The sequence below is a fragment of the Dipodomys spectabilis genome, unplaced genomic scaffold (assembly GCF_019054845.1).
Source record: "Dipodomys spectabilis isolate Male_0828 unplaced genomic scaffold, ASM1905484v1 ptg000089l, whole genome shotgun sequence".
Lineage (NCBI taxonomy): Eukaryota > Metazoa > Chordata > Mammalia > Rodentia > Heteromyidae > Dipodomys > Dipodomys spectabilis.
In genome coordinates, this window is record NW_024870766.1 from 17,060,915 (window position 1) to 17,087,783 (window position 26,869).

Consider the following 26,869-nt stretch of genomic DNA (forward strand, 5'->3'; position numbering starts at 1 on the left):
ACTCCCAATCAACCAAAATCCACACACAAGCTAGAGACCCAACTGATGGCAATACAAGTCCTACAGGGTGACTGGGTAAAACCAATATGGAAAGAAACAACTTGCAAAGCTACTCAGAAGATAGTACAATTAGAAGATGCTGCCTGATACTTTCAAATTTTAAAATATTTTCTTAAAAAATACTTCTTGCCAGGCTCCAGTACCTCATACCTGTAATCCTAGATACTCAGGAGGTTGAGATCTGAAGACCACAGTTTATAGCCAGCCCAGGAGGAAAAGGCAGTGAGATTCTTATCTCCAATTAACCACTAAAAGTAGTAGAGTACCAGCCCTGAGCAAAAAAGCTAAGAGATAGGGCCAAGCCCTTAGTTCAAGCCACAGTATCAGCTTAAAACAAAAACAAACAACAACAACAACAAAAAACTACTTAACGAAAAAAAAACTCTTAAATAAACTTGTTTCTCAACTGAGTCACAATGTATTACAAAAATTTCCCAAATAGGAAACACTTCTGGTCCTAAGCACTTTAGATAAAGAGTTCAAACAATGCCTCCTAAGTCTTTTCTCATGTCACTATTTTTCCCCAGGGATGAATTGGTAATGACTTGTGTTTTAAAAGACGGCACTTTTTATTTTACTTATTTATTTTTGCCTGAGACCAGGACTATCAGACACTTTTTTACTCATCTGATCCATGCTTCTAACGCAGGAAGGCACTTTTTTTTCATTTATGTGGTATTGAGGAATTGAACCCAGGGCTTCATTCATGCAAGCATTCTACCACCAACCCACATTCCCAGCCCCATGAAGGCACTTTTTAAACTAGCCACTTGTCTGATAGAGCTATCTCCAAGCCTTAGATTTTCTATATCTATAAAACAGAGTGAAGATAACTTGAAAGTGCTAGAAAATGGCCTATGTACTACTTAGTGAAGGTAAGAGAACGCAGAATACTTAAATATATATATCCCTTCCCTGTGTGTATCTGTACTGGGGCTTGAATTCAAGGCATGGGGCTGTCTTTGAACTTTTTTACTCAAGGCTGGAACTTGACCACCTGAGCCACAGTTTCAATTCCAGCTTTTTTGGTAATTAATAGGAGACAGTCTCACCGTTTTTCTTGCTCAGGCTGGCTTCGAACCATGATCGTCAGATCTCAGCCTCCTGAGTAGTTAGGATTATAAGTATGAGTCAATGTGGCTTGGCAAAAACAGCCCTTCTGAAGTACACCAGTAAACACCAAAATGTCAAAAATGCCTAGATAGGTATAAGAATTACCTAAGTGTCATATATCTCCCACCCAAAATAAATGTTGAATCTTTTGTTGGTTTTCATTTTATGTTCAGTTTTAAATTATCAACTGAACAAAATAGGACAATTTAATTATGATGCCTAAAAAAGTGTCTTACAGTTATTAAAATAAAAGCTTTAATTCTTGGCCTTTGATCTGGCTGTATTGATGACTTTTTTTTTTTTATAATCTCCTGAAAAAGCTGCTACTAAGCAGAATGGAGATTTCTGTATTCATAAAGAATAAGATTCACATTTATATTTAAATAACAGTCTTCTTGTCCAAGAAATTGCATAGTTCTCTTCAAAGAAAAGATTTATAATTAAAAACCCAAGCCAGGCTAGACAAAGGGGGAAAGAGAAGATAGAAAGATGTTAATTCTGTCTATATGTGCTAATTATATTTTTGCTGTTTCATGGCCAGGAATGGCATGCCTAATCTCTGCCTTCCTGAGACATCTTTGCTGAAGATAACAGAGGAAAGGCATAAAAAGCACACATTCTTACTATATGCATTTGCCCTTCACAGGACATCTTATCCATAAATATATACAACAATTTTGCTTTGAGTCATCAGGTTTAGAGCTTCAAGACATGGCTTTGAAAGTACCCCTACTACTAACTGGTATATGAAATGGTTGAAGCATAAACTTACTGGTTTTTTTACATCAAATACCTACAAGGACATTTTTAAGAATTAGAACAGTGAGCAGGGCCTACTGGTGTAATCCCAGCTATAAATCCCTGAATCCCAGCTGTGCTCAGAAGGGTGAGGTGGGAAAATCAAAAAAGTGTCAGGCCAATCTGGGATACTGAGACCTTGTATAAATTAATTATCTAACAAAATTATCTAACATTTTAAAAAATAGTGAATAGGAAAACATTCTGTAAAGGCAATGGCACTTAGGTTATTTCTTCCATGGCTAGTGCAAAGCTAAGAAAACAGTACTAGCATAATTTAAAATAATCCTTTTTGCATTCATGAGATCCTGGGTGCAGTCCCCAAGGACCACAAAAATAAAATTAATCAATCAGTTCCTTTGAACTGTATTCTAAGAATCTAAGCATCATAACTTCAAATATCAAAATTTTACTGGATTATAAAAATTCTATGGAACTATAAGCTGAATCACATCATCATTCTGGACATCAGTTTGTATCATGCAAGGGTGGAAAACAGTCAAACTAAAAGAGGATACCCATAGGGGAGGAACCAAAGGTACTACTCCTCTGAACACTTAAAATACTGTTTAATGAAACTAATTCCAGGAAATGGAAACATGGGTTTTATTTGTTGTTGGTGGTGGTTTTTGTTTTTGCTTTTTGCTTTTGGGATTTCCTGTCTTTTTAGGGGGGCAGAAATGAAGGAAGGGATGTTGAACAAATATAGTCATGGTACTCAGTATACACTATCTGGAAAATAAATTATGCTACTTGTGGGCAGGGACAGGAGGTGAAAATTAGGGGAAAGCAAAGTAAGGCTTGACACTGTCCAAAAACAAATGTACTCATTACCTGACTTACATAATGGTAACTTCTCTGTAAAATACCTTAATAATAACAAAAAAAATTATTTACAAAAGAAGCATTGAGGTTGAGCTGGATCTCCAAATTCTCTTCTTGCTATGATCTTATTTCATTCCATTCATCACTTAATGCTGGTCAAAATTCAGCACTGTAAAATTATACCTGTAACCAGAGTTACTCAGGAGGCTGATATATGAAGATCACATATGAAACCAGCCTGAGCAGACAAGTCCATGAGATGCTAATCTCCAACTAACCAGCAAAAAGCTGGAAGAGGAGCTCTGACTCAAGTGGTAGAGCATCAGCCTTAAGTGAAAAAGCTAAGATAGAGTTACCCTAGCCCTGAGTTCAAGCTCCAGTACCAAACAAGGAGACAAACAGAGGGAGAGAGAGAGAGGAGAAAGAAAGAGAGAGAAGAGGGAAAAAGAAGGAAGGAGGGAGGGAGGGAGGAAAGAAGGAAGGAAAAAAGGGAGGGAGGGTAAGGAGGGAAGGGAGGGTTGGAAGGAAGATTAAGCACCAGTTAAATGCTATTTTAAAAGAAAAACTATTACAATTGAGTTGCCTTGTTCATTATAATACTTTGGCTTTCTACGAGTCTCAATGACATTAAAAATTAGAGAAAAATAGTAATTTTCACAGTATGGTGATATATCCTAACATCCTTTTCCTAAGTGTATGATATGGATGTAAATGTTGCCAGTATCAGTGTTTGAACTCAGGGCTTCATGCTCTCAATTGGCTTGTTTGTTCAAATGGCACTTTATCACTTGAGTTATGCCTCTAGGTCCATGCATGAGTTTCTGTTGCCCATGTGCCTCTCAGAACAAACCTACTTTTGTGAGTGAGTGCTATTCTGGCACTTAAAAATAGTTTGGTAATCACTGTTGGTTCACACATATAATCCTAGCTATTCAGGAGCCTGAAATCTGAAGATCAGGGTTCAAAAGCCAGCCTGGGAGACAAATATTTTGAGACTCTTATCTCTAACTAACCAGCAAAACACCAGAACTGGAGACTGATTTAAGGGGTAGAGCACCAACTATGAGTGAAAAGCCAAGTGATAACTTGAGGGTCTGAGTTCAAGTCCCAGTACTGGTAACCAAAAATTAATACAGTAAAATCAATAAAATAAAAAGTTTGTACCACACACCCTTAAATGGAAACAATGAAAGAGAGAATGTGTCATATCAATTAAGAAAAGTTAAGCAACTTAATGAAGACTCGCTGTATGATAAATTTGAAGGTATATAAGTTTTTTCTTACACATAGCATATAAAGTGTTGTGCTACTGTTTTCTTAAATCAAATTTTAAGGTCAAAACTGCAAAATGAGTCAGGCATGATGGTGAATCTCAGCACTTAGGAGGCTGAGCAAGAGGGTTCAAAGTGGAGGGGTTCAAAGTCAGTTTGAGCTACATTATGATATCACTTTTTTAAAAGTTGACAATACATCTTGGAAAAGGTCTGATTCGCATTTATCTAAAAGCTCTTTTACAAATAAAACCGTCATGAATACCTAATCTCAAAAATTAGGTCTTCAATGTTCTCTATAAATTCTGTGGTTCTCTTTGAACAGTTATGAGCAGCCGATTAAGTTTTACTACAATGATAACCAGCTCCATTTTTGTCACTAGCAGTTAAATCTGTTATAGCAACTCTGAGCAAGGCAGAGAATAACTTTATTTTCCGTCTACAGCCAGGTAGAAGGCCAAGCAGAGGTTGCCTACAAGAAATATGCCTTATTGCAGGGCAACAACCTTGGCAGAAGCTACTAAGAGGCACAAGGTAGTCGGAGAATTAAAATAAAATGGATCCAACACAACTCTTTATGCCCAAATACTATTTTCTTAATTTGTATACCTTGACCAATAAATCCAGCAATATGCTCTTTATTCAACTTCAGAAGCCCAGAAAAATATTAATGGTTCTAAACTGTAGGGAGAGTAACATTTAACAGATCAAGTGTTTATAATATCACAAAAGAGAGATGGGGGAGAAAAATGGAAGAGATAGCATTGATCAAAATGCATTGTACTCATAACCTGACTTCTGGAACTGGGACCACCTTGTACAACTACTTAGTAAAAATAATATTAAATTTGGGCTGGGAAGTTGGCTCAATGGTAGAACGCTTGCCTTGCATGCATGAGGCTCTGGGTTCGATTCCTCAGCACCACATAAGCAGAAAAAAAAAAGCTGGAAGTGGCGCTGTGGCTCAAGTGGTAGAGTGCTAGCCTTGAGCTGAAGAGCTGAGGGACAGCGCGCAGGCCCAGAGTTCAGGCCCCACGACCGGACCCAAAAAAAAAAAAAAGTTGACAATACATTTTAAAAAAGAGTCTTTAGAGAAGTCTTCGACTTGTTCAAATGCAGATTCGTATATTATAACCCATATCCATTAAGAAAGGCAAACATTTTTAATGGTAAAGATTTAACTCAACAGAAGAGGTTTTAGTCTTTTACAAATATATGTTTAATTCCACCAGACTTGAAGTAAGTAAAAATAATAACACCCTACCTACCTCACTGAAGCTTAAATGAAGAGGGTGACCTCTCAAGGGTATGATGGTTGAGCACAAGTAACTGAGGTTATCTCTACTTTTCCACTTCCCCAAACCAAGGTTGGGCTTACATGTTTTAACGTGAGTTCTAATATTGCTTAATTAATGAAAGATTTTCCTATTAAAATAAATTTGAGATTTACTAATATTGCTATTAAGTAAGTCTTGATAAGGCCCTAGGTTCAATCACTAATATTGCAAAATGAAAAAAAATGGAAAAAAACCTACCCATCTGATAACTAATGTTAATAAGTCTGGACTCTAGGACTGGTTAAAAAGATTACAATCAACCTGATGCCAGTGGCTCATGCCTGTAATCCTAGCTACTCAGGAGGCTGAGAGCTGAAGATCACGGTTCAAAGCCAGCCCGGGCAGGAAAGTCCGTGAGACTCATCTCCAATAAACCACTTGAAAACCAGAAGTGGCGCTATGGCTCAAGCGATAGAGTGCTCGCCTTGAGCTGAAGAGCGCAGGGACAGAGCCCAAGCCCAGAGTTCAAGCCCCATGACCGACCAAAAAAAAAAAAAAAAAAAAAAGATTACAATCAACCAACTGGAAAACAGTGCATCTGAGAACTAAACCCACTGACATTTTCTGGTTAAGCTTCTAATGAAAACTTCCTTCATTAAAAAAAAAGTGTAAAAAGTATACCTTATTCAATATTTATTACATGCAGCTTTGACCAATCAGTTAAAAATAAAAGAGATCTTAAAAAAACTAATTTTAAAAATTTGTGTGCCAGTGGCACACATCTATAATCCTAACTACTCAGAAGGCTGAGATCTGAGGATCACGGTTCATAGACAGTCTAGGTAATAAAGTCCATGAGATTATTATCTCCAATTAACCACCAAAAAGCCAAAAGTGGAGCTTAGTCTCAAGTGATTAAGATTGCTAGCCCTGATCATAAAAGCTGAAAGAAAATGCTCAGGCCCTGAGTTCAAGCCACAGAATTGACACCAAAATAATAAGGAGTTTTATAAACAAAAATTGTTCATTCTCACATGCACAGTTCTGCTGATTCAGAGAAGCTTTCCATTAGTCCCAAATTACCAGCCCTTAATTTTTTGAAAATATGTTCCCAAAAAGCAAATGGTACCCAAAAACTTAATGTGTTAAAATGATAGGTTTAAAAGTGGTATGTCTTAACAAGTTGGGATGTATTATTGGGAAAATAAAGCAAGCATCCATAGTACAGCACTGAACCCTACATATCCTGAAAATTCAAATCTTTTCCTCAATGGCAGACTACCTGGAACCATATACCAATGGACACCAGGGTCTACTCTATTTAAAAACAGTTCTGTCTGCTTTTAAGCTCTCTCAAAATGGTCTAAGCTAAACTCTTGGTGACATTGGCACACCTACCAGAATGTTAATGAGGAGACTCAGGGAAGGGGAAGTAGGGAAAAGTGGAAAAGTACACAAACAAGAACCTGGCAATAGCACAGGTGGTAGGAGTATAGATTGGTACATTCACTTTAGAAAAATGGTAATGCCAACTAAAACTGAGTAGTTGCACTCCTAGGAAAAGATTTTAAGAGAGGTACATATACATTTACCAAAAGACACCCACACAAATGTTCCCAGCAGTACTACTCTAACTGCCACAAACTGCAAACATGTCCAAAGTACATTAATTAATAAAATGGAGAAATACAAATACAGTCAGTCATATAATTAATGCTAATGCAATGAATGTGAATCAATTACAACTACATATAACATAGATCATCTTACAAAAGTAATGCTGGGAGATGACAGAGTGAAAATATACACAAGGTTTCTACTTACATAACATTCAAAACAGAAACTGAATAACCAAGTGGAATAAATACAATCTTTATCTTGGTATTAAAGCCAAAAATGAATATTAAGAGCCTAAAACTTCTAAAAGTAAATCTAGCAGAAAATCTTAACCCTAGACATAACAATAATTTCTTAGGTATAAAAGTCATCAACTAAAAGATTTTTAAAATATCAAAAAGATGGATTCATAATGTTCTATGATTTAGTACTTTTATAATATATACAAATGTATATGTGTGTGTATATATATCCTCAGTAAATATCCTAATCAATTCTAAATGAAAACAAAATATGCATTACAACTGGATAGAAGGAAAATATCACTAATAGCCACTATGTCATCTCATTCTATCATTTAGGAAAACAAAAATCTATCCTATAGGCACAGAAACAAAGAGGAGTAGAAATTAGAAAAGGGAAAAATAAATTGTCAGTAAATATTTAACCTTAGCCGGGTGCCAGTGGCTCATGCCTGTAATCCTAGCTAGGCAGGAGGCTGAGATCTGAGGATTGTGGTTCAAAGCCAGCCTGGGCAGGAAAGTTCATGAGACTCTTATCTCTAATTAACCACCAGAAACCCAGAAATTGTACTGTGGCTCAAAGTGGTAGAGTTCTAGCTTTGAGAGACTGTGCCCAGGCCTTGAGCTCAAATCCCACAACTGATCAAATAAGCCAAAACAAAACAAAACAAATTTAATCTTGTCTTTAGGTTGGTTAAGGAGAGAAAAATGAAGATAAAGCAGAATTTTGGGCCTGTCTTCTGTAATTATTTCTATTCACCACACAGACCTAGAGTAAAATACATTCAACATAAGAGGAAGGATATTTAGGGACTATTCATCAAATTTCCTTCCACATTTTTAAATTCTCTACCTTCAATTCTCCTCATTTTTCCAAGTTTCTTGCTTTTACTGTACAAGGCTAAATTTATCTCATTAAAAAAAACTCCAAAGTAAGAAAAGTAATTAAAATATACACATGAAACCAGGCATCAGTAGCTCACACCCATAAGCCTAGGTACTGAGAAAGCTGAGATCTGAAGATCATGGTCTGAAGCTAGCTCAAGCAGGAAAAGTCCACAAGATTTATCTCCAATAACCCATCAAAAAAAAGCAGAACTATGGTGTTAGTAATAGAGCACTAGCCTTGAGCAAAACAGTTCAGGGACACAGCCCAGACCTTGAGTTCAAGACCCAAGACTCGCATTAAAAAATAAAATATACACATGAGCTAAGTACATGGCTCAAGTGGTAGGGCATCTGACAAGCAAGGTAAAGTCCTAAGTGCAGACTCTACTACCACCAAACAAAACAATGAAAGAAACATACCACACACACACACACACACACACACACACACACACACAGAAATATTGTTTCAAATGCCCTTAAAAGGGGGAAAGGATGATATGCCATCATAATATGAAAATAAACTGGGTACAGTGGATCACTTCTTATCAATCTTGTTTATTCAGCAGTGATAGAATATACAACATATGACAAAAGCATGATGTTTTATCCTCCTCCCTTTTTCTTCTATCTTGAACAAGACAGCTAGCAACTTGTGCATTCAGTTTTAGTAGCTATCTGGTTGATAAAATGAGCTAGTATTTCCTATCTATTCAAATACAATGACTCTTTTTATACCAGTAAAAAATGTCAACCACCACCACATACACAAGTAATACTTTTGGAATGTAAGTCAGTATACAATTGAGATATCTGAACATCCATGTTTATTGCAACACTATTCACATAGTCAAGTTATACGTAGCCTAAATGATCATGAAGTGATCAATAAGTAAAGAAAATGTTACAACAATGAGATTTCCCCATTCATAAAAAAATGGAAAGACATGGGAAAATAATCATACTAAGTGAAGTAAACCAGACCCAAAGAAACATAGACTCCATGGTTTCCCTCATTTGTAATAATTAGCATATGTCTAAGCTAGTTGTAGAAGAGATCACTATAACTCAATAGCTATGTATATATGACCATATAAGATGATGTTAAGCAAAATGAAATCCAAGATAGGAAAACAGTAGGTCTTTCTTTGTTGTTGTTTTTAAAGTACTATGTGAAGTTATTTCTTTTTTCTTTCGTTCTTAAAAAAAAAAAAAGAAAATGTTACAAACACACACACACACATACACACATACACACACACACACACACACACACAAAGGTTTTTGGCTATAAAGAAAAAATTAACTGGGCACCAGTGGCTCACACCTGTAACTGTAGCTACTCAGAAGGCTGAGATCTGAGGAACTGTTCGAAGCCAGCCCGAGTAGAAAAGTCCTGGGGAGACTCTTTTCTCCAATTAACCACTCAAAAAACAGAAGTGGTGCTGCTGCTCAAGTGTTAGAGTACTAGTCTTGAGCACAAAGAGGTTCAGGGACAGTGCCCAGGCCTGAGTTCAAGCCCCACAACTGGCAAAAACAAAAGAAAGAAAAAAGTTAGCCAGATACCGGAACTCAAACCTGCAATCTTAGCTAGTTAGAAGGCAGAGATCAGGGGATCATGGCTTAAGGCCAGCCCTCCACCTCAAACCACTGGCTAAACATAGTGGTGCCCAGCAACCCCAGCAACAAAGGCAAGCACATCTCAGGCCAGCCAGGACACCCTACCTGGTAAATAACCAATACAAAAAAGGGCTGAATGCATGGCCTAAGTTAGAGTGTATCTACTTAACCAGAGTTGAAACCACAGTTTTTGGGGGGTAGGGGAGATACTATCTGCAGAAAAATAGATGGATCAAGGATCATTATATGTTAAGCAAAACAAACCACACTGAAAAGACAAATATTACATTATCTCTCATGTACAAAATCTAGATTTTAAAAAAGAAACATGAAAAATGAGCCTAGCATGGTAGTTCAAGCCTATAATCTATATACTTAAGAGACAGAGAGGATGGCTGCTCAAGTACAGTCTGGGTGAAAAAAAAAGTTTGTAAGGCTCCAGCTCCACCAATAAACTGAGCATGAGAGTATATGCGTGTCAACCCAGCCATGAATAGCATAAATAGGAGAAGCTCCACTCAGGAATAAATATGAGAAGCTATTTGCTATCTCCAAAATAAGCAGAGCAAAAAGGGCTGGGAATATGGCTCCAGTAGCAGAGCACTAGCATGGCAAGTATAAGACATTAAGTTAAAACTATAATACTACCCCCCCCCAAAAAAAAATTCATTGAAAATAATACATTTGCACCAAATAGAGGGAATGAACGGATATGGACACACACACACACACACACACACACACACACACACACACACACACACACACACACACGGTGAGCATATTCTTTTATTTAGAGGGAATGAACGGATATGGACACACACACACACACACACACACACACACACACACACACGGTGAGCATATTCTTTTATTGTCTAGTGTCCAAGAAAAAGTAAACCTACGTAGGAAAGTGTTTTAACTTTTAACTGATTGTATATGCTATTGGTTACAACATCTATAATCAGAATAGCAGATGTACTAGGTGTTTCTCAGCTCCTCTGACTCCCTTGCCTCCCAACTCCTCAGCCTTCCCTGGCCAGGCTAGATAAGCTGGGAGAAAAAAAATAGCTATGAATACTGGGCTCAGCATTTCTTTATCAAGAATTGTAGTTTTGTTTTTTAAAAAAAAAAGTTTACTGAAAAGTAACAATACATTGAGACAAAAATTTTAGTACACCAAAATGTCTCTGTCTTCTGTCTATTGGAAATCTATCTGGGTGATCTGTCAGACTCCCTCAACAACAATTCTATACACAGACACTTTTCTCCTCATACATTCCTTCATTCTACTCACTCCCTCCTATCTTCCTACAAAATTTGGAAATGGCATCTGGTTTGATTCCTAGACTGGAGGGAAGGAAAAATGGAAAGGAATGGACCATTTAATAATAATTACTACCCTTTTACTGGCTATTATTCCATTGTTTGCCTACTTGTTCTACCCTATAAATCCCAGGAGTATTGTCTTTAAAAAAAAAAAAAAAAAAAAAAAAGAACCAAAAGACAAAATAAAAACTTGAAAACTTTTAAGCCGGGTGCTGGTGGCTCACGCCTGTAATCCTAGCTACTCAGGAGGCTGAGATCTGAGGATCGCGGTTCAAAGCCCAGCCCGGGCAGGAAAGACTGTGAGACTCCTATCTCCAATAAACCACCAGAAAATGGGAAGTGGCGCTGTAGCTCAAGTGGTAGAGCGCTAGCCTTGAGCTGAAGAGCTAAGGGACAGCGCCCAGGCCCAGAGTTCAAGCCCCACAACCGATCAAAAAAAAACAAAAAGCAAAAAAACTTGAAAACTTTTATTTCATTAAATACTGTTTTTACATTAAATATTTAGCTTACTAAACAGGGCTAGATATGGAAGTAAGATTTGCATAGCACCATCTTTAGAGTGTTTAAGATGAATTCATTAATTCATTCAACTTAAAAGTTTAGTTCTATTTAGTCCTATACTCTCCTGAAACAGATAGGTCATCCTGTTAACTATCTATAACACATATCATTTGCTTTTTGTTTGTCATCAGGTATCATTTGCTTTCACTGTGTTCATTATGTTCTCTGCTCCTAATCTTTAGTAAGTTCAAATTTTCCTCTCTCCAAAATATAAAACCAAACACTAAACTACAACCTTTTGTAAGTCCACTAATTTTGCCCACCAGCCATTCTGAACAGAAATACTCCACACCTCCCCTGTAAATGATATTGTATGGACATTCACTATTTTATCTAAATACCTAAGTTTCAAGATCATATGAATGTTAGTTGTTACACTTCCTAATTTAGTCCCCAAAACATACTCCATAATTCCATTATGATTTTACTTCAGATTTTTATTTCCCAATGAAGGAGTCCTAAACGTTTACAAAAATAACTTAGGTTTATTTTTTGTTTTTCATAGTATACAAAAAAAAATTTGGGGGGGGGGTCCGGTCTTGGGGCCTGAACTCTGGGCCCGGGCGCTGTCCCTCAGCTCTTCAGCTCAAGGCTAGGGCCCTACCACTTGAGCCACAGCGCACTTCCGGCTTTTTTCTTTTTGCTTATGTGGTGCTGAGGAATCGAACCCAGGGCCTCAGGCATGCAAGGCAAGCGCCCTGCCACTGAGCCACTTTCCCAGCCCCATATTATACAAAATTAAACCAAAAAAAAAAATCAACCAATACTCCCTCTCACAAGATTAAAATTTTCCTTTTAATAAACTAAAAATAGGAGATAAAAGTTATAAGAAATATCACATCGATGATTCTCTATGGCATTTCATACTTAGAAGTTCTGTTTCTCTACTAAGATCCCTGAAATATCTAAAGATCATTATATATTACAAAAACAACTTGAAAGCTCAAATGAAAACTTTGGATTTCACAAAGCCAAATAGGATCTTTCCTCTTAGAAGAAAGAAGCCAGGTTTTTATCCTTTTTATCCATAGATACTTGGCAATACTGAATATATGAAAATTTCAAATACCTTTTTTTTTTTTTTTTTGGTCCAGTCGTGGGGCCTGTACTCAGCCTGGGCGCTGTCCCTCAGCTCTTCAGCTCAAGGCTAGCACTCTACCACTTGAGCCACAGCACCACTTCCGGCTTTTTTCTTTTTTCTTATGTGGTGCTGAGGAATCGAACCCAGGGCCTCTGGCTTGCAAGGCAAGCACTCTACCACTGAGCCACCTTCCCAGCCCTCAAATACCTTTAAGACTTAGGAACACCAAGTCTTAAACCAGTAATCTTAATTATACTTTTTTAAAACAAATCAAAGACTTTTAAAATGCTGAACTGTTCAATAAGTGAGGTATATAATAATGTCATGAGGTATGAAATTCTTGGGCAGAGTACATTGCTACTAGGGATGAATTTTTTTAAATTCAAATTATCTCTTTTCAAGTTTTTCTAAACAAATTAAAATGCCAAATAACTTCGTTATTTTATGACTTTTAATAAAATGGAGTAACAAATGTTACTTCCTATTGTTAATATGTTTAACAAAATAACTTCTATGCTTGCTGAACATCATATATAAACCACATTTATCACTCACTAAATCAACATATCACAACTGCCAAATATTCTAAGCACCTCCCAAAATAATAAATAAAAAATAAAGCATGTACAAATAAATGCATAAAGTTATCAGCACAGTGACTGATTTCTAAACTTTAAAAGCCCAGGCAGGAAAGTCCATGAGACTTATCTCCAACAAACCACCAGAAAACCAGATAAGGCGCTGTGGCTCAAGTGGTAGAGCCTTGCCTTGAGCTGAAGAGCTGAGGGACAGCGCCCAGCGCCCAAGCTCAAAGTTCAAGCCCCATGACCGACAAAAAAACAAAAACAAAACAAATAACCATAAGAAACAAAAATAACAAAATATTTTAGAGTAGTTCTTTATAAAATGTATTTTAATTAGACAAACACCTATTACTTATTCCTAAATAATACTCCTCCACCCTGTTCAATCCTCAAGTTGTCACAAGAAAATTCATGATACTCCAAAAAGGCTAATATCACTTCACTTAGTATCACTTCATTTAGTATGTTATCCTAGTACTAAGCTCTGCCCATTATAGTGGACACTTAAGACTGTTTACTACTTATACCCCTACCCTCTCCAGTTCCCATCACCACCATTTTACTGGCAGAATATTCACAAGGCTGAAAGCTGCTTTTCATCTCAGCACATAGAACACTTAAAATCAGATGGCTGGCCACAAACCAGAAGTTAGAAGCTACACAAAAATAAACAACAACTTCCTAAATTGTTCTATTTTCAATCTCTACAGAAAGCAGCATAGTTATTTGCTATAACTTAAGTTGTAGCTAAAAGGTTTTCATCTAATTATATTAATAAATCGATATAATGTAATAATGTTGCCATCAACATTACAGACTAGTATGCCTTCATAGGTTCAACTCAGAAACGTTCAGTGCTTTTCCTGTTCTTAATTACTGAATTATTTCTCCATATTTTCCTAATTTTAAATCTATGAACAAAAAATAACCCTGAAAATTGACCCTAGAAAAGATACAACAAAATAGTACAAAACATCAACATTAATTATAAATTGTTAGATAACCAAGAGAAAGGTATTTGCCTAAGAACCTCAATCTAAAACATTATGTAGTATACACAATTTTGATAAGGAGAAGTGAACACGGTATTTTCATATCAAAATAGAGAGCTCTCGTCTCACTTCTGACTTGGGATAAAAAAATGTCTTCATTCTGTTTATAATGCAAAATATCACTTCAATGAAGTATCTCCTCACAGGTATAACCACATGATTGGCAGATAAAATAATTGCTTTAAAAAATACTTCTGAGTCATTTTGTCCTTACCTGCAGGCATGAACCATTACTGCATGCAGTGACTGTTCCATTTCCTAGCACAGACTTGAAGAAGCATCATATCTCTTTTTCAGAATGTGACTAATCTGTGGGTTTGCAATTCTTAAGCTATTTACAAATGGCACTCCCTTTCCACATAAGAAAATAGTTGTTACAACCAAAAATCAAGTATTTTTCATCTAGATCTTACAAATAACCTTGGCAAATCTCTGTAGCAGCAACCTCAAAATACAGGAACAAAGTCTAATTAAAGAAAGCAAAGATTTTTGTTTGTTCATTAAATTATTTTTTAAAGCCTCCAACAGCTGTCACACATGAACCAGCAGTCCACTGTGTTATGGTGTGAGCATGCTGCAGCTGCTCAGACTTCACTGTTTTTTTTTTAATCAATTATCCTTTACAAAAGCCGAACCGATTCCCAAATACACATCTTCAATACAGCACAATACCAGCATGCAATACATTAAACAGCAAACTTGATGAGAAAAAAAAAGTCCTGTTTCTTAGCAATGCTACACCATTAATTGTTCATGCAAGAGATGTAGCTGTACCTTTCTGAAGAGGACGACTTCTCAGAGTTAACTGACATCAGCAGCTCAATCTTCTGCTTGATTTCTGGAAAAATCAGAAAATATTCACAACCAAGATTGCCCGCCCTCGATTCTAAGCTTTATATCAAGAGATTTTTCTTCCTTAATCCCTTTTGTTCAGAATGAGGCCACAAGATTCACAGTACTTCTGTTAAGACTGGGATTCAATGGTGCTATAAAGGGAAAAAGCTCCAGAGGCATCAGGCCTTGCTAAACTATGCACATGACTGTTTATGAAAGCAGGAAGTACCATTTCTTTTTAAGCAGAGGGGTGTTCTCTTTTTTTAAGGTAGAACTAGCATCGTTCTACAAGAAGGATTTAAATTTTGCAAATCAAAACACAACCAAGAAAATGCTAACATCAGAATTCAATATAATACATAATTTGAGAAGGCTGCATAATAATATTTCAGTCTTCAATGAGCAAACAGGCAACCCTTGGCTGCTTCTCTTTCACTAGCCCTAAAAAATATGGCTCAGTGAATCATTTTTGTCACTTAAAATGAAATATTAAAACAGACCCAAATTTAACGATTAAAACATGTTTAACCCTTTTATAATTTGATTGCTATTAATTAAAAAAATGTTTAATATCTAGTTTCTAATTCCTTTGGAAAAAGACTACTTATTTTACACCTTAATTTCCGCCTCCTCCTTCACAGTACAGTACAAGTGAAAAGCAACACCCAGTTACCGAACAGAGAGATAATATTCTTGTCCTTTTAGGAAAGGACTGGCAATGGCACCTAAATAAAAATGTAAGCATCAGTTCACTTTAATTAAAAAATGATTGGACACCAATCTGGAAAGAAGATAACAAACTAGAAAGGTGATAATAGAGGGAGAAAGAAAAGAAAGAAATTTAACACCTTTCCTTTAAAATACTAACCATTTGTATAAAGCACATGATTTTAAATGAATAAAACACAATCCTATTATTTCATGTATGAAACTATTTCTTATTCCTAAAAAGTATTTCAAAGTGGATTTTAAAAATTGAAGATTTCATAATAAAAAGTTTACATACTAAAAAGAAGTCACAGACAAGATTTCATAGCAGACCTCAGTAATACTTTAAATTTTTATTCAGAGGGGTAAATAATATTTGTAAGAATGCTGATTACATAAATCAAAGCAAAATAGGAAAAAAAGAAACAGAAAAACTAGTATAAATGCTATACTTGTATAGAATAATATTGTCAAAATTGTTAAAATAATGGATTCTCCGAATTGTTTAAGCTTGTAACTTCATCCAATGGATGTTACAAAATTGGTAACAACTGAGATGAAAATAATAACTTACCTGAGAATTCTTAGGTGAATTACAAAGTAGAAAAAGTGACATAGTTGGTATTCAGTAAAAGACCCTCCCCATTTGAAAAAGAGTGTTAAAAAGTTAGAGCCCTGGGCTGGGAAGGTGGCTCAGTGGTAGAGTGCTTGCTTTGCATGCTCAAGGCCCTGGGTTCGATTCCTCACCACCACATAAGCAAAAAGAAAAAAGCCGGAAGTGGCGCTGTGGCTCAAGTGGTAGAGCGCTAGCCTTGAGCTAAAGAGCTGAGGGACAGCGCCCAGGCTAGAGTTCAGGCCCCACGACCGGACCCAAAAAAAAAAAAAAAAGTTAGAGCCCTGCCTTGGATTTAGAAATAAAGTCCTCCACCTTTTTTTGGTGTACGGGGCATGAACTCAGGGCTTCACACTCTTGTTAGTTTTTTTGCTCAACAATGATGCTCTGCCACTTGAACCACGCCTACACTTCAGGCTTTTTGCTAGTTAACTGGAGTCTCTTGGATTTCTCTGCCAGAGATGGCTTCCAACCTGGATCCTCTGATCTCCTAAGTAGGTAGGATTACAGGTATGAAACATCTTAATAATGAATCTCTATCATTTTTAATAGTCATTTGACCTTAAGAGAAATTACTTAACAATCTATAAAGCCTCCATATCTTCCTGTAAAATGGGGAGTAAGAATTCCTATTGGAAAAGCTGATATGAAGATTTAAGAAAATAATCCATGAAAAGCTGATATGAAGATTTAAGAAAATAATCTATGAAAAGTCCAATATTTCTGTTTGGTATGTGGTAAATTCTCTAGCAAAGGATATACTGACGTAATCATGAAACCTGCCAATTTAGGTAGGTTTTCTACATTTTAAATCTACTTTCTCTTTATCATCAACTAAACATGTATGTTTAAAAAAAAAAATCACTATGAGCTAGGTGCCGGTGGCTCACACCAGTAATCCTATCTCTACAAGAGACTGAGATCTGAGGATCGCAGTTCAAAGCCAGCTCAAGCAGGAAAGTCTGTCAAACAGCTAGAAAGTGGAGCTATAACTCAAGTGGCAGAGCACTAACCTTGAGCACAGGAAAAGGGAAAGCACCCAGGCCCTAATTTCAAGCCCCTGGTAAAATAAATAAATAAATAAGTGCCAATACATGGGCTAGGAAGGTGGCTCAGTGGTACAGTGCTTGCCTTGCATGCTTGAAGCCCTGGGTTCGATTCCTTAGCACCACATAATCAGAAAAGGCTGGAAGTGGTGCTGTGGCTCAAGTGGTAGAACACTGGTCTTGATGAGCTAAAGAGCTGAGGGACAGTGCCCAGGCCCAGAGTTCAGGTCCCAGGACTGACAAAAAAAAAGTTTCCAACATCACTTCCACATTTTCTTAATTAAGGTTTGTTTATATTTCCTGAAGGAATAAAGAATTCAGGAATGGTGACAAATACTATGTCAACAGCATATATTCTGTGTATGATACTTCTCCATATTTACACCATTCCTGGGTCTGGTTACTCCTCACATTCATTAAGAAACTATCTCTGGTGAGATCAAGACATTGCATTCATAAACTGCTGTGGTAAATGGCAGCTCATTAGTACAAAAGTAAAAATAAAAGAAATTCATAATGTTCAAGTTCTATCTCTCTTACACACACACACACACACACACACACACACACACACACACACAATGTTCAAGTTCTATCTCTCTTAAACACACACACACACACACACACACACACACACACACACACACACACACACACACACACACACACACACACACACACACACACACACACACACACACACACACACACACACACACACACACACACACACACACCCCCCACCATAATCCTGAGGAGGAACTCTGATGTCCATATTGATATGACTACCTAAAACTACTAGTTGAGAACCTTGGAATCCTCAATCCATGGTCTCCTGAACCTCTAAGTCACTTTCCCCCATGGCCACCCTTAGAATACTTGAGGGACATACTGTAAATATTTCTTCCCAGGTAATCAACTGTTACTGAAAACATGGGAGCATTTAGTATACTACACTTTTTCTACAAATAATCATTTTATTTCTAGTCTTTCCTACATATGACTTTTTCAAATCTTCATCCTATTTTCCTCTATTATGCTTTATAACAGCATTCTGAATGCACTCTTCTAGAATGTACTTTAATCTGTGAATTGTTATATACCAATTCAGTAGGCTTTTATAAGTCACATTTATTTTAAAGTCATATATCCTACCCTACCCCCACAACTTTAAGAAGATCCTTTACTATCACTACTTTCTCCAAAGTAGTAGGCTTTACAGCCTTGCAATTATCTATTAATTCAAAGATACACAGTCTCCATTTATAATTTAGACAAATAACTACTTAACAAAGTCCTAAGATTGCTTCCTTTCAAACTTTATCTGTATTCTTAGTGCTCTCTGTCTAACCACACTGCTACAATTTAAAAATGCTTGAATATACTTGATAGTACAGCTTTCAAGCCTTTACATCTTTACCACTGCCCTTATCATCCCGTTTCTATTCCCACCTGAAAACCATATATCCCTTACTTTACACAGAAAATCTGCAAGTGGTTGTGGTGAGATTTCATTATAATTTTGTTTTTATTTCTATGATACATTTAGAGAAGTTTTATGATTTTGGTTTGTTTTGGTGACACTGGGTTTTGAATTTGGAGCCACTACCTGAAGTGCTTTATCTATCACATAAGCCACATCCTACAGCCCCTTTTTGCATTAGTTACTTTCCAGGTAGGGATTTCACTATATGTCTGTAGGCCTGGGCTGCAATCTTCCTATTTGTGCTTCCAGGAGTTGCTGGGGATAACAGGTACACACCACTGTGACCAACCATTGGTTGAGATAAGAGTCTCCCTAACTTCTTTTTTCTATGGCTGACCACAAAATGTGATTCCTCAGATCTCTGCCTCACCAAGTAGCTGGGATTACAGAATTGAGCCATAGGACCTTGCTTTATTTTTCTTTAACACAAATAGTAGGGGCTGAGAAGGTGGCTCAGTGATAGAATGCTTGCCTTGCAAGCATGCATGAGGCCCTGGGTTCGATTCCTCAGTACCACATAAGCAGAAAAAGCCAGAAGTGACACTGTGGCTCAAGTGACAGAGTGCTTGCCTTGAGCTGAAGAGCTGAGGAACAGCACCCAAGCCCAGAGTTTAGGCCCCAAAACCACCCCCCCCCTAAAAAAAAAAAAAGATAGTAAAGGCCCTGAGTTCGCTCCTTAGTATGTACTACCACCAAAAAAAAAAAAAATTAATTAATCATTAATTAAACACCCACACATGTCTTCCTATTTTGCCCAGACTGGCCCTAAACTCCTGGCTCAAGCAATTCTATTGCCTTGGTATCCAGAGTAAAGGGAATGGAGCTATAGGCATACACCACCACACTCAGCTATTATTTATTCTTTTAATGCTTTTGTTTTACTACTTTCATAATTATAGATGTTGCACAGGCATATTTTTTACCAAGCTCTTTATTTTAATATCAATGACACCTGTAGGACCTTTATCAGTCATCTACTCTTTATAACTATAAAGGCAAATGATAAACTGTATGTGAATGTTAAGAGGTAACTTAAAAGATTCTTTTGCTGGGCATGTGAATTAACTAAATGCTGGACACTCAGCCCACCCTTGCATCTGTGCTCTTTTGTCTAAGCCATTCTCTCCAGCAGTCACTTTATAATCACCTTAGGCTGCTAGAAGAACAAGATTCACCAGTAAGCTACTTGTGACAAAGGCAAAGTACAACTCAAACAGGCAGTGCCTTCTTACCATCTTGAAAAGCCCACCAGGCAATTTCAGGTAAAGTGATAACTTCCCCAAGACAAAGGAAGTCCTTCCAAAAACAAAGATTGATATTATGGTCATCCAGGCCATACCAGTAACCTGAAATTGTTTTAACCTTTATCACTCCAACCCCAATTCTCATTTTTTGGCTTAAAGCCAATACCAATACACCATGGCCACGTGTAATAGATTTTCTCTTTGTAATAGATGCTCTCTGTCCTCTGTCTCATGAACTTTGGTCCTGAATTCTAAGCCAGTTTCATTGTCAGTCCAATAGTCTTTTCTCTAAACTGAAATTCATATATCCCCCAACTTTTACTAGCCAGTTTCTCCTTGTCAATGAATCCTTGAATACAATATCTAAAACTGAAAAAAAAATTCTCAACCTAATGTGCATGTCCATGTCATGTTACTTTTTTGTAGTGAGGACTAAACTCAGGGACTTTAGCATGCTTAGAATACCCATCCCTCTTACAGCCTTTAACTCAGAGACCCTTCTAAGAGTCATTTTCAAGGAATCTCAGACTACTTGCCCTGTCTCTTTCACAGTATAATTTTCACATTCTCCTCTCTTTGTATGTTATCCTCCAGAAATGCAAGCTCTATTGTGTGTAGTTACCCAAACATACCATGCTTTCTCATATCTCTGAAGTTTGTCTTACAGTTTCCTTTCTCTGAAACACTCTCTTGTTCATTTCTCTATACATTAAATTCAGTTTTCTAATCTCAGCCTCAAATATTATCTCCTCTCATCTTCCCAAACAAATTCTCTTCCTCTTCCTCTTTTACATTGCATACACTTGGATGACACACGTATCAAAATACATCAGTTTCTTGTTTGACTTCTCCATCAGAGTGAAGTTGCAGTAAAGACAGGTACTTCAGTATTCTACTCAATTCAGAGACAGACTTTATTTGATGATAACTTCATACACAGCTTGTTCTTGTCAGCATAATTATGTTATAGTTACAACCTAAGTTTCCTTTCCTTTAATGTATATTTGTAGATATAGATAGCTAAACCACATGCATTTATAAAGGAAATGTATGAAGGAGAAAAAAGATAAACAACTAAAGTAAACCACATTCTTTACTTTCTCCAAAAGATTATTTATTATCTCTGAGATCTACAGTAAATTTCCACAAACGTTTATGATAACCCAAGCTTCCAACATACAGACCTTCCTCTTTTTTCTGTGAGAGGCCATTTGAATATTTCAGACACCATTAACTGACCTAGACTTACTGAATTTTACTTTGAATAAAGCTCTTAGATTCTGACTTTTGAGTCCCCTCCTAGCAGTCACAGGCAGGGCCATGGCAGGGCCAAACAGGGCCATACATGGCCAGGGGGCTAGAAGTTCCCCACCCCTGACTTAAAAGATAGTCTAATTCCTTGTGAAGATGAGCAATCCAAAAAAGAAGGTGTCTTCAAAGATACAGACATCCTACAACTGGGAGCTGGTGATAGCTATACTACCTACTTGAGAGGCTGAGAGCTAAAGATTGCAGTTTGAGGCCAGGCTGTAGAAAAGTCCCAAGACTATATTTCAAAAATAACCAGAAAAGCAGGCACCAGTAGTCCATGCCTGTAATCCTAGCTACTCAGGAGGCTGAGGTCTGATAACAGTGGTTTGAAGCTTGCCCAAGCAGGAAAGTCATTGAGACTCTTATTTCCAATTAACCACAAAGCTAAAAGTAGAGCTGTAGCTCAAGTGGCAGAGCAAAAAAGCATTGAGCAAAAAGCTCAGGGACAGTGCCCAAGCCCCACTACCTGGAGGTGTGGTTCAAGTGATAAGGTGCCAGCCTAGCAAGTGTATGATACTGAGCTCAAACTCCAATACCACACACACACACACACACACACACACACACACACACTCACTCACTCACTCACTCACTCACTCACTCACTCACTCACTCACTCACAAAGTAGACATCCTGGGATAGAAATAGAGCAGCCCTGGGGCTGGGAAGGTGGCTCAGTGGTAGAGCGCTTGTCATGCATGCCTGAGGCCCTGGGTTCGATTCCCAGCACCACATAAGAAAAAAGCCGGAAGTGGCGCTGTGGCTCAAGTGGTAGAGCGCTAGCCTTGAGCTGAAGAGCTGAGGGACAGCGCCCAGGCCCACAGTTCAGGCCCCACGACCGGACCCAAAAAAAAAAAAAAAAAAGAAATAGAGCAGCCCTAAGTCCACATAAGATCCTAAGAGTGACATCAGCTAAAGAAATAGAATTGCCAAAAGCACAACATTCTCTTATAAAATTTCTCTTGCTAGTGTCCAGCATGAAGACCTTGATTTTTGTCATGTGGAAATTGGAAAAAAAATTTAGTACCATAAAGTTGACTAAATTCTAACAAATATAATAAACTTCCTTTTACTTCACAAATTCCTATGCAACTGTCCATAAACTTCATTGTATTTTAGGGTATAAATAAGAAAGATTTTTTTAATCAACTGCCTTATATTTATATGGAGCCACTCCAGACCACAAGGAAAAAGTATAACCTTAGATAATAGGGTAATAGTGCAAGAATATATGTAGAGATTAGAAGGAAATGCTTCAGCAGGTCTCAGAATCTTCTTTAAAAAAGCAGAGTAGCTCTTAAAACTTAGCTTAGGGCTGGGAAGGTGGCTCAGTGATAGAGGGCTTGCCTTGCATGCCTAAGGCCCTGGGTACGATTCCTCAGCACCACATAAACAAAAAGAAAAAAGCCGGAAGTGGTGCTGTGGCTCAAGTGGTAGAGTGCTAGCCTTGAGCTGAAGAGCTGAGGGACAGCGCCCACGACCAGACCAAAAAAAAAAACAAAAACAAAAACTTAGCTCAACAGGGTAATTAATGAGGCTCACACCTGTAATTGCAGCTATTCAGGAGACAGAGATCAAGTTGATAGTAGCATGAAGCCAAGACTCCAAGTCAAGAAGTAAGCCAGGTACGGTGGTGTGTACATGAGTTCCCACTTACAGACCAAGGCTTGCCCCAGGCAAAAAGCAAGAAGACCCTATCTGAAAAAAGGGAAACTGGCTAGGTATGCCTCAATTGAAGAAAATTTGCCTATACTATCCCTAAAACACTTGACAAATCTATCCCCCAAAATAAATAGCATTAACTAAGGAGGGCAGAAATTGGGAGGAGCCAGGAGCCAGTGGCTCACGCCTGTAATCCTAGGTACTCAGGAGGCTGAGATCTGAGGATCACGGTTCAAAGCCAGTCCGGGCAGGAAAGTTCGTGAGACTCTTATCTCTAATAAACCACTAGAAAACCGGAAGTGGTGCTGTGGCTCATGTGGTAGAGCACTGGCCTTGAACTGAAGAGTGCAGGAACAGCGCCCAGACCCAGAGGTCAAGCCTCACGACCAACAAAACAAAACAAAGGGAAAAAAAAAGAAAGAAATTGGGAGGATATCTCAGTCTCTGTCTCTCTGTCTCTCTCTGTCTCTCACTCTCTCACGCGCGCGCGCGCGCGCGCACACACACGCACGCGCACACACACACGCACACACACACACACACACACACACACACACACACACACACACACACACACACACACACACACACACACACACACACACACACACACACACACACACACACACACCACAGTAGCCAGGGCAAAAAAAAAAATCAGAGAACCCATCCTAACAAATCATCTGGGTATGGTGGTGCATGCTGTCATCCTAGTTAGCCAAAGGTAGGAAGATTGAAGTCTGAGGCTACTCTAGGCAGAACATGGACCCTACCTTAAAAATAAATAAAGCAAACAAAGGATGGAGGAGTGGCACAAGTGATACACCACCATCTGCCTCAGGACAGGCACAAAGAGAGAGAGAGAGAGAGACAGACAGACAGACAGACAGAGGTGGCAAACTTTTTGTGCAAGGGTATTTACATATAATTTTACATATTATATACAAGCCATATAAAAAAATAACACTGTTCAGTGTCCCTAAATACCAACTCACATTAATGTTCAAACCTTAGGGAAAGAAATGAATATAGTCTAATTTTTCCATCCTTCTGTATTTCTTCAATACCAGTAAATACCAAGCTACATGCTACCCTAAATGGGGGACAAAGTAAACAAAACTCGTAAGATGATTCATTTCATTTCACTTCAATCATCAGGCTGACATCCCTTACAAGAACAAATTTAATCCTCACAACAATTGGGAGATGGTAAATACTTCATACCATTCTTAATGTGGCTGTGTGTAAAATGAAGCTCTGAAAGTAGAAGTAACTCAAAATTAAAATATTCAACAGGTGAAAAAAAACTCAAATTCCTAAGATTTTATGTTGGAACAAAATACTGAACTTCATGGAACTATTTATAGATTTGTCAATTCACTATCATTCATTTTGTGTCCATACACCTACACAATACCCTTCAGGAGCTTTGCCAATTATCACTTCTCTCATTTGTTAAATCCTAAAATTCTCACCTCAAGCATCAGTTGTCCCTTATTTCTATAAAAATCTTTCACAGTAGCAAGCAATAGTAAAATCTACTTCCAAGTTTTGTTGCTTTTACAAAATGTTATAAAATGGTCTAGCAAGATGGGGCCTACTTTATTGTCTTGGTGTAAAGAATACCTAAACAGGAAATCTGAACTTATTAGTTTTGTTCTTTTGGTGCCAGTAGCATGGTTTGACCTCAGGTTCTCAAATTCTTTCTAGCTCACAGTTGTTTCTCTACTTCTTGAGCCACACCTCCGATCAGCACCCTGCTGGTTAACTTTTCAGGGTGGCTTTGAATCTTTATCTTCCAGGTCTCATCCTCCTGAGTGTCTAAGATTACAGAAGTGAGTTATATGCACCTGGCTCCTTTCATGTTGGTGTTGTTTTGAAACAAGGTCTCATAGCTCATAATGGCTTTGAAAAGACAATGCTCCTGCTTCAGCCTCAATTCAACCTGCTATGTTTTACAGGTGTTTGAACAGCTACATTCAGCTTCTCTTCTAAATTTTTATTAGAATCTTATGTGACTTTACCAAGGCAAAATACCCTACTAAAGTTTTATCATTATCCCCACTTTACAAATCAAGAAACTCATACACCAAGAGGTTGCAAATAACTTGCCAAGGTTCACAGAGCTACTACAGCAGAGGGAAGGTCTGAAACTATGTGATCTGTGCATAGAGTTTGGGCTCTCAGCCCTCATAATCTATATATGTCACTACTTTCAAACATCCTCTGGTTTTTTAATAGTGAAAAGCTTAAACAGAATTTCTCAAAAGCTATAATACGTGTTGGTACACATGTAATCCCAGCAATAAGAAGGGATTGAGGTAAGAAGATGCTGAGTTTCTGGCTAGTTTGGACTACACAATGAATAAAGTGTTTCTGAGATACATAGCAAAATTCTGTTTAAAAAAAACACAATTTTACAAATCTAGTCTTATTTAGACCATTATTATAAACTTAGCACTTCTTTCTCAAAAAGGGGGTGGGGAGATGGGGACTGAATCAGGGCCTCAGACTTGCTAGGTAGGCACCTTAATAACTGAACTACACTCCTAACCCCTTTTGCTTATATTTTTCCAAAAAGAGTCTTACTTTTTGCCTGGGCTGGCCTTGACCACAATCCCTCATTTATGCTTTCCACATAGCTAAGATGAAAAGCATGTACCACCACACCAGCTTACTCTTGATTGAGATAGGTCTCACAAATTTTTTGTCTGAGCTAGTCTCAAACTGTGATTCTCACCATCTCCACTACCCAAGTAGTTAGGATTACAGATGTGACCCATTCCACCTGTTGTCTCTATCAATCTTAATCATTTGTTAGATATTAACATTCCCAAAAGTATGAAGAGATTAAGTCATTAAGGGTCTCATCAAAGTTTCTGCTGTATCTGACTAAATTTTATGGGGAAATTTAGGCAACTGGTAAAATTGGGGCATTTTTTATTAAAAAAAAAAAAAAAGCCACAGTATGGATCCCTTGTGTTTAACAACTTCATTCTAATGGTCAGTTGCACTGATACAAATGTTGACTGGAAAATCACTCTCTTGGAGTGGTGATGTCTAAAAGTCCTACTGGTAATTCTGATATACAACGAGTGGGGAGAAATACTGTTTTTACACTGCCTCTTGTCTTGTTATCTTCCTCTCTACCAGTATTGTAAATGTACAATTGTTTTATAAATGTACAATTAATTAGCAAACATTATTCTGCTTACTGAACTCAGTGTGGAGAATGCTAGATATAATCTACCAAATCTCGCTTTTATAAAATTTACCCTAGAAAAACACTTACATGTCTTAGGAGAATCCCACAAGGATGTTCATTATGGTACTGTATCCAATGAGCAACAGGTAACAATCCAATATCTAATAAACTATGGTACATTTATAATACACAACTTTGAAGAAATTATATAGATCCAAGATATCAGATAAAAATATCTTACTGAAGAAAAAACTGTAGCTTGTAGACTACCACCAATACTACAATGACACTTCTGTCATACGTATTTTGCAAGTTAAGTTTGCAAGTGTTTGTTTGTACATGAAATGTAAGGGAAGGTTATTCCAAAATATTAGAGAAAGATTTTACTTACTTCTAAGAATATAACATAAATAATTGTGGTCTGAAGAATTTTACATCTTGA

General features: G+C 37.4%; 1 protein-coding gene across 8 annotated transcripts in view; it reads right to left on the bottom strand.

Annotated features, from left to right (window-relative positions):
• The window catches only part of Srpk2 (SRSF protein kinase 2), a 191,573-nt gene that overhangs the window by 100,435 nt on the left and 64,269 nt on the right, over positions 1-26,869 (bottom strand). For 4 of the 8 annotated variants that reach the window (XM_042684505.1, XM_042684501.1, XM_042684504.1 and 1 more), the window contains one exon: positions 15,093-15,156. The exons of 3 other annotated variants lie outside the window; for them this stretch is intronic. In XM_042684505.1, the coding sequence (XP_042540439.1) occupies positions 15,093-15,156 (64 nt within the window). Of the gene's footprint in view, positions 1-15,092; positions 15,342-26,869 lie in introns of those variants that run through there. One more of the 8 variants, XM_042684508.1, reaches the window with a different exon arrangement.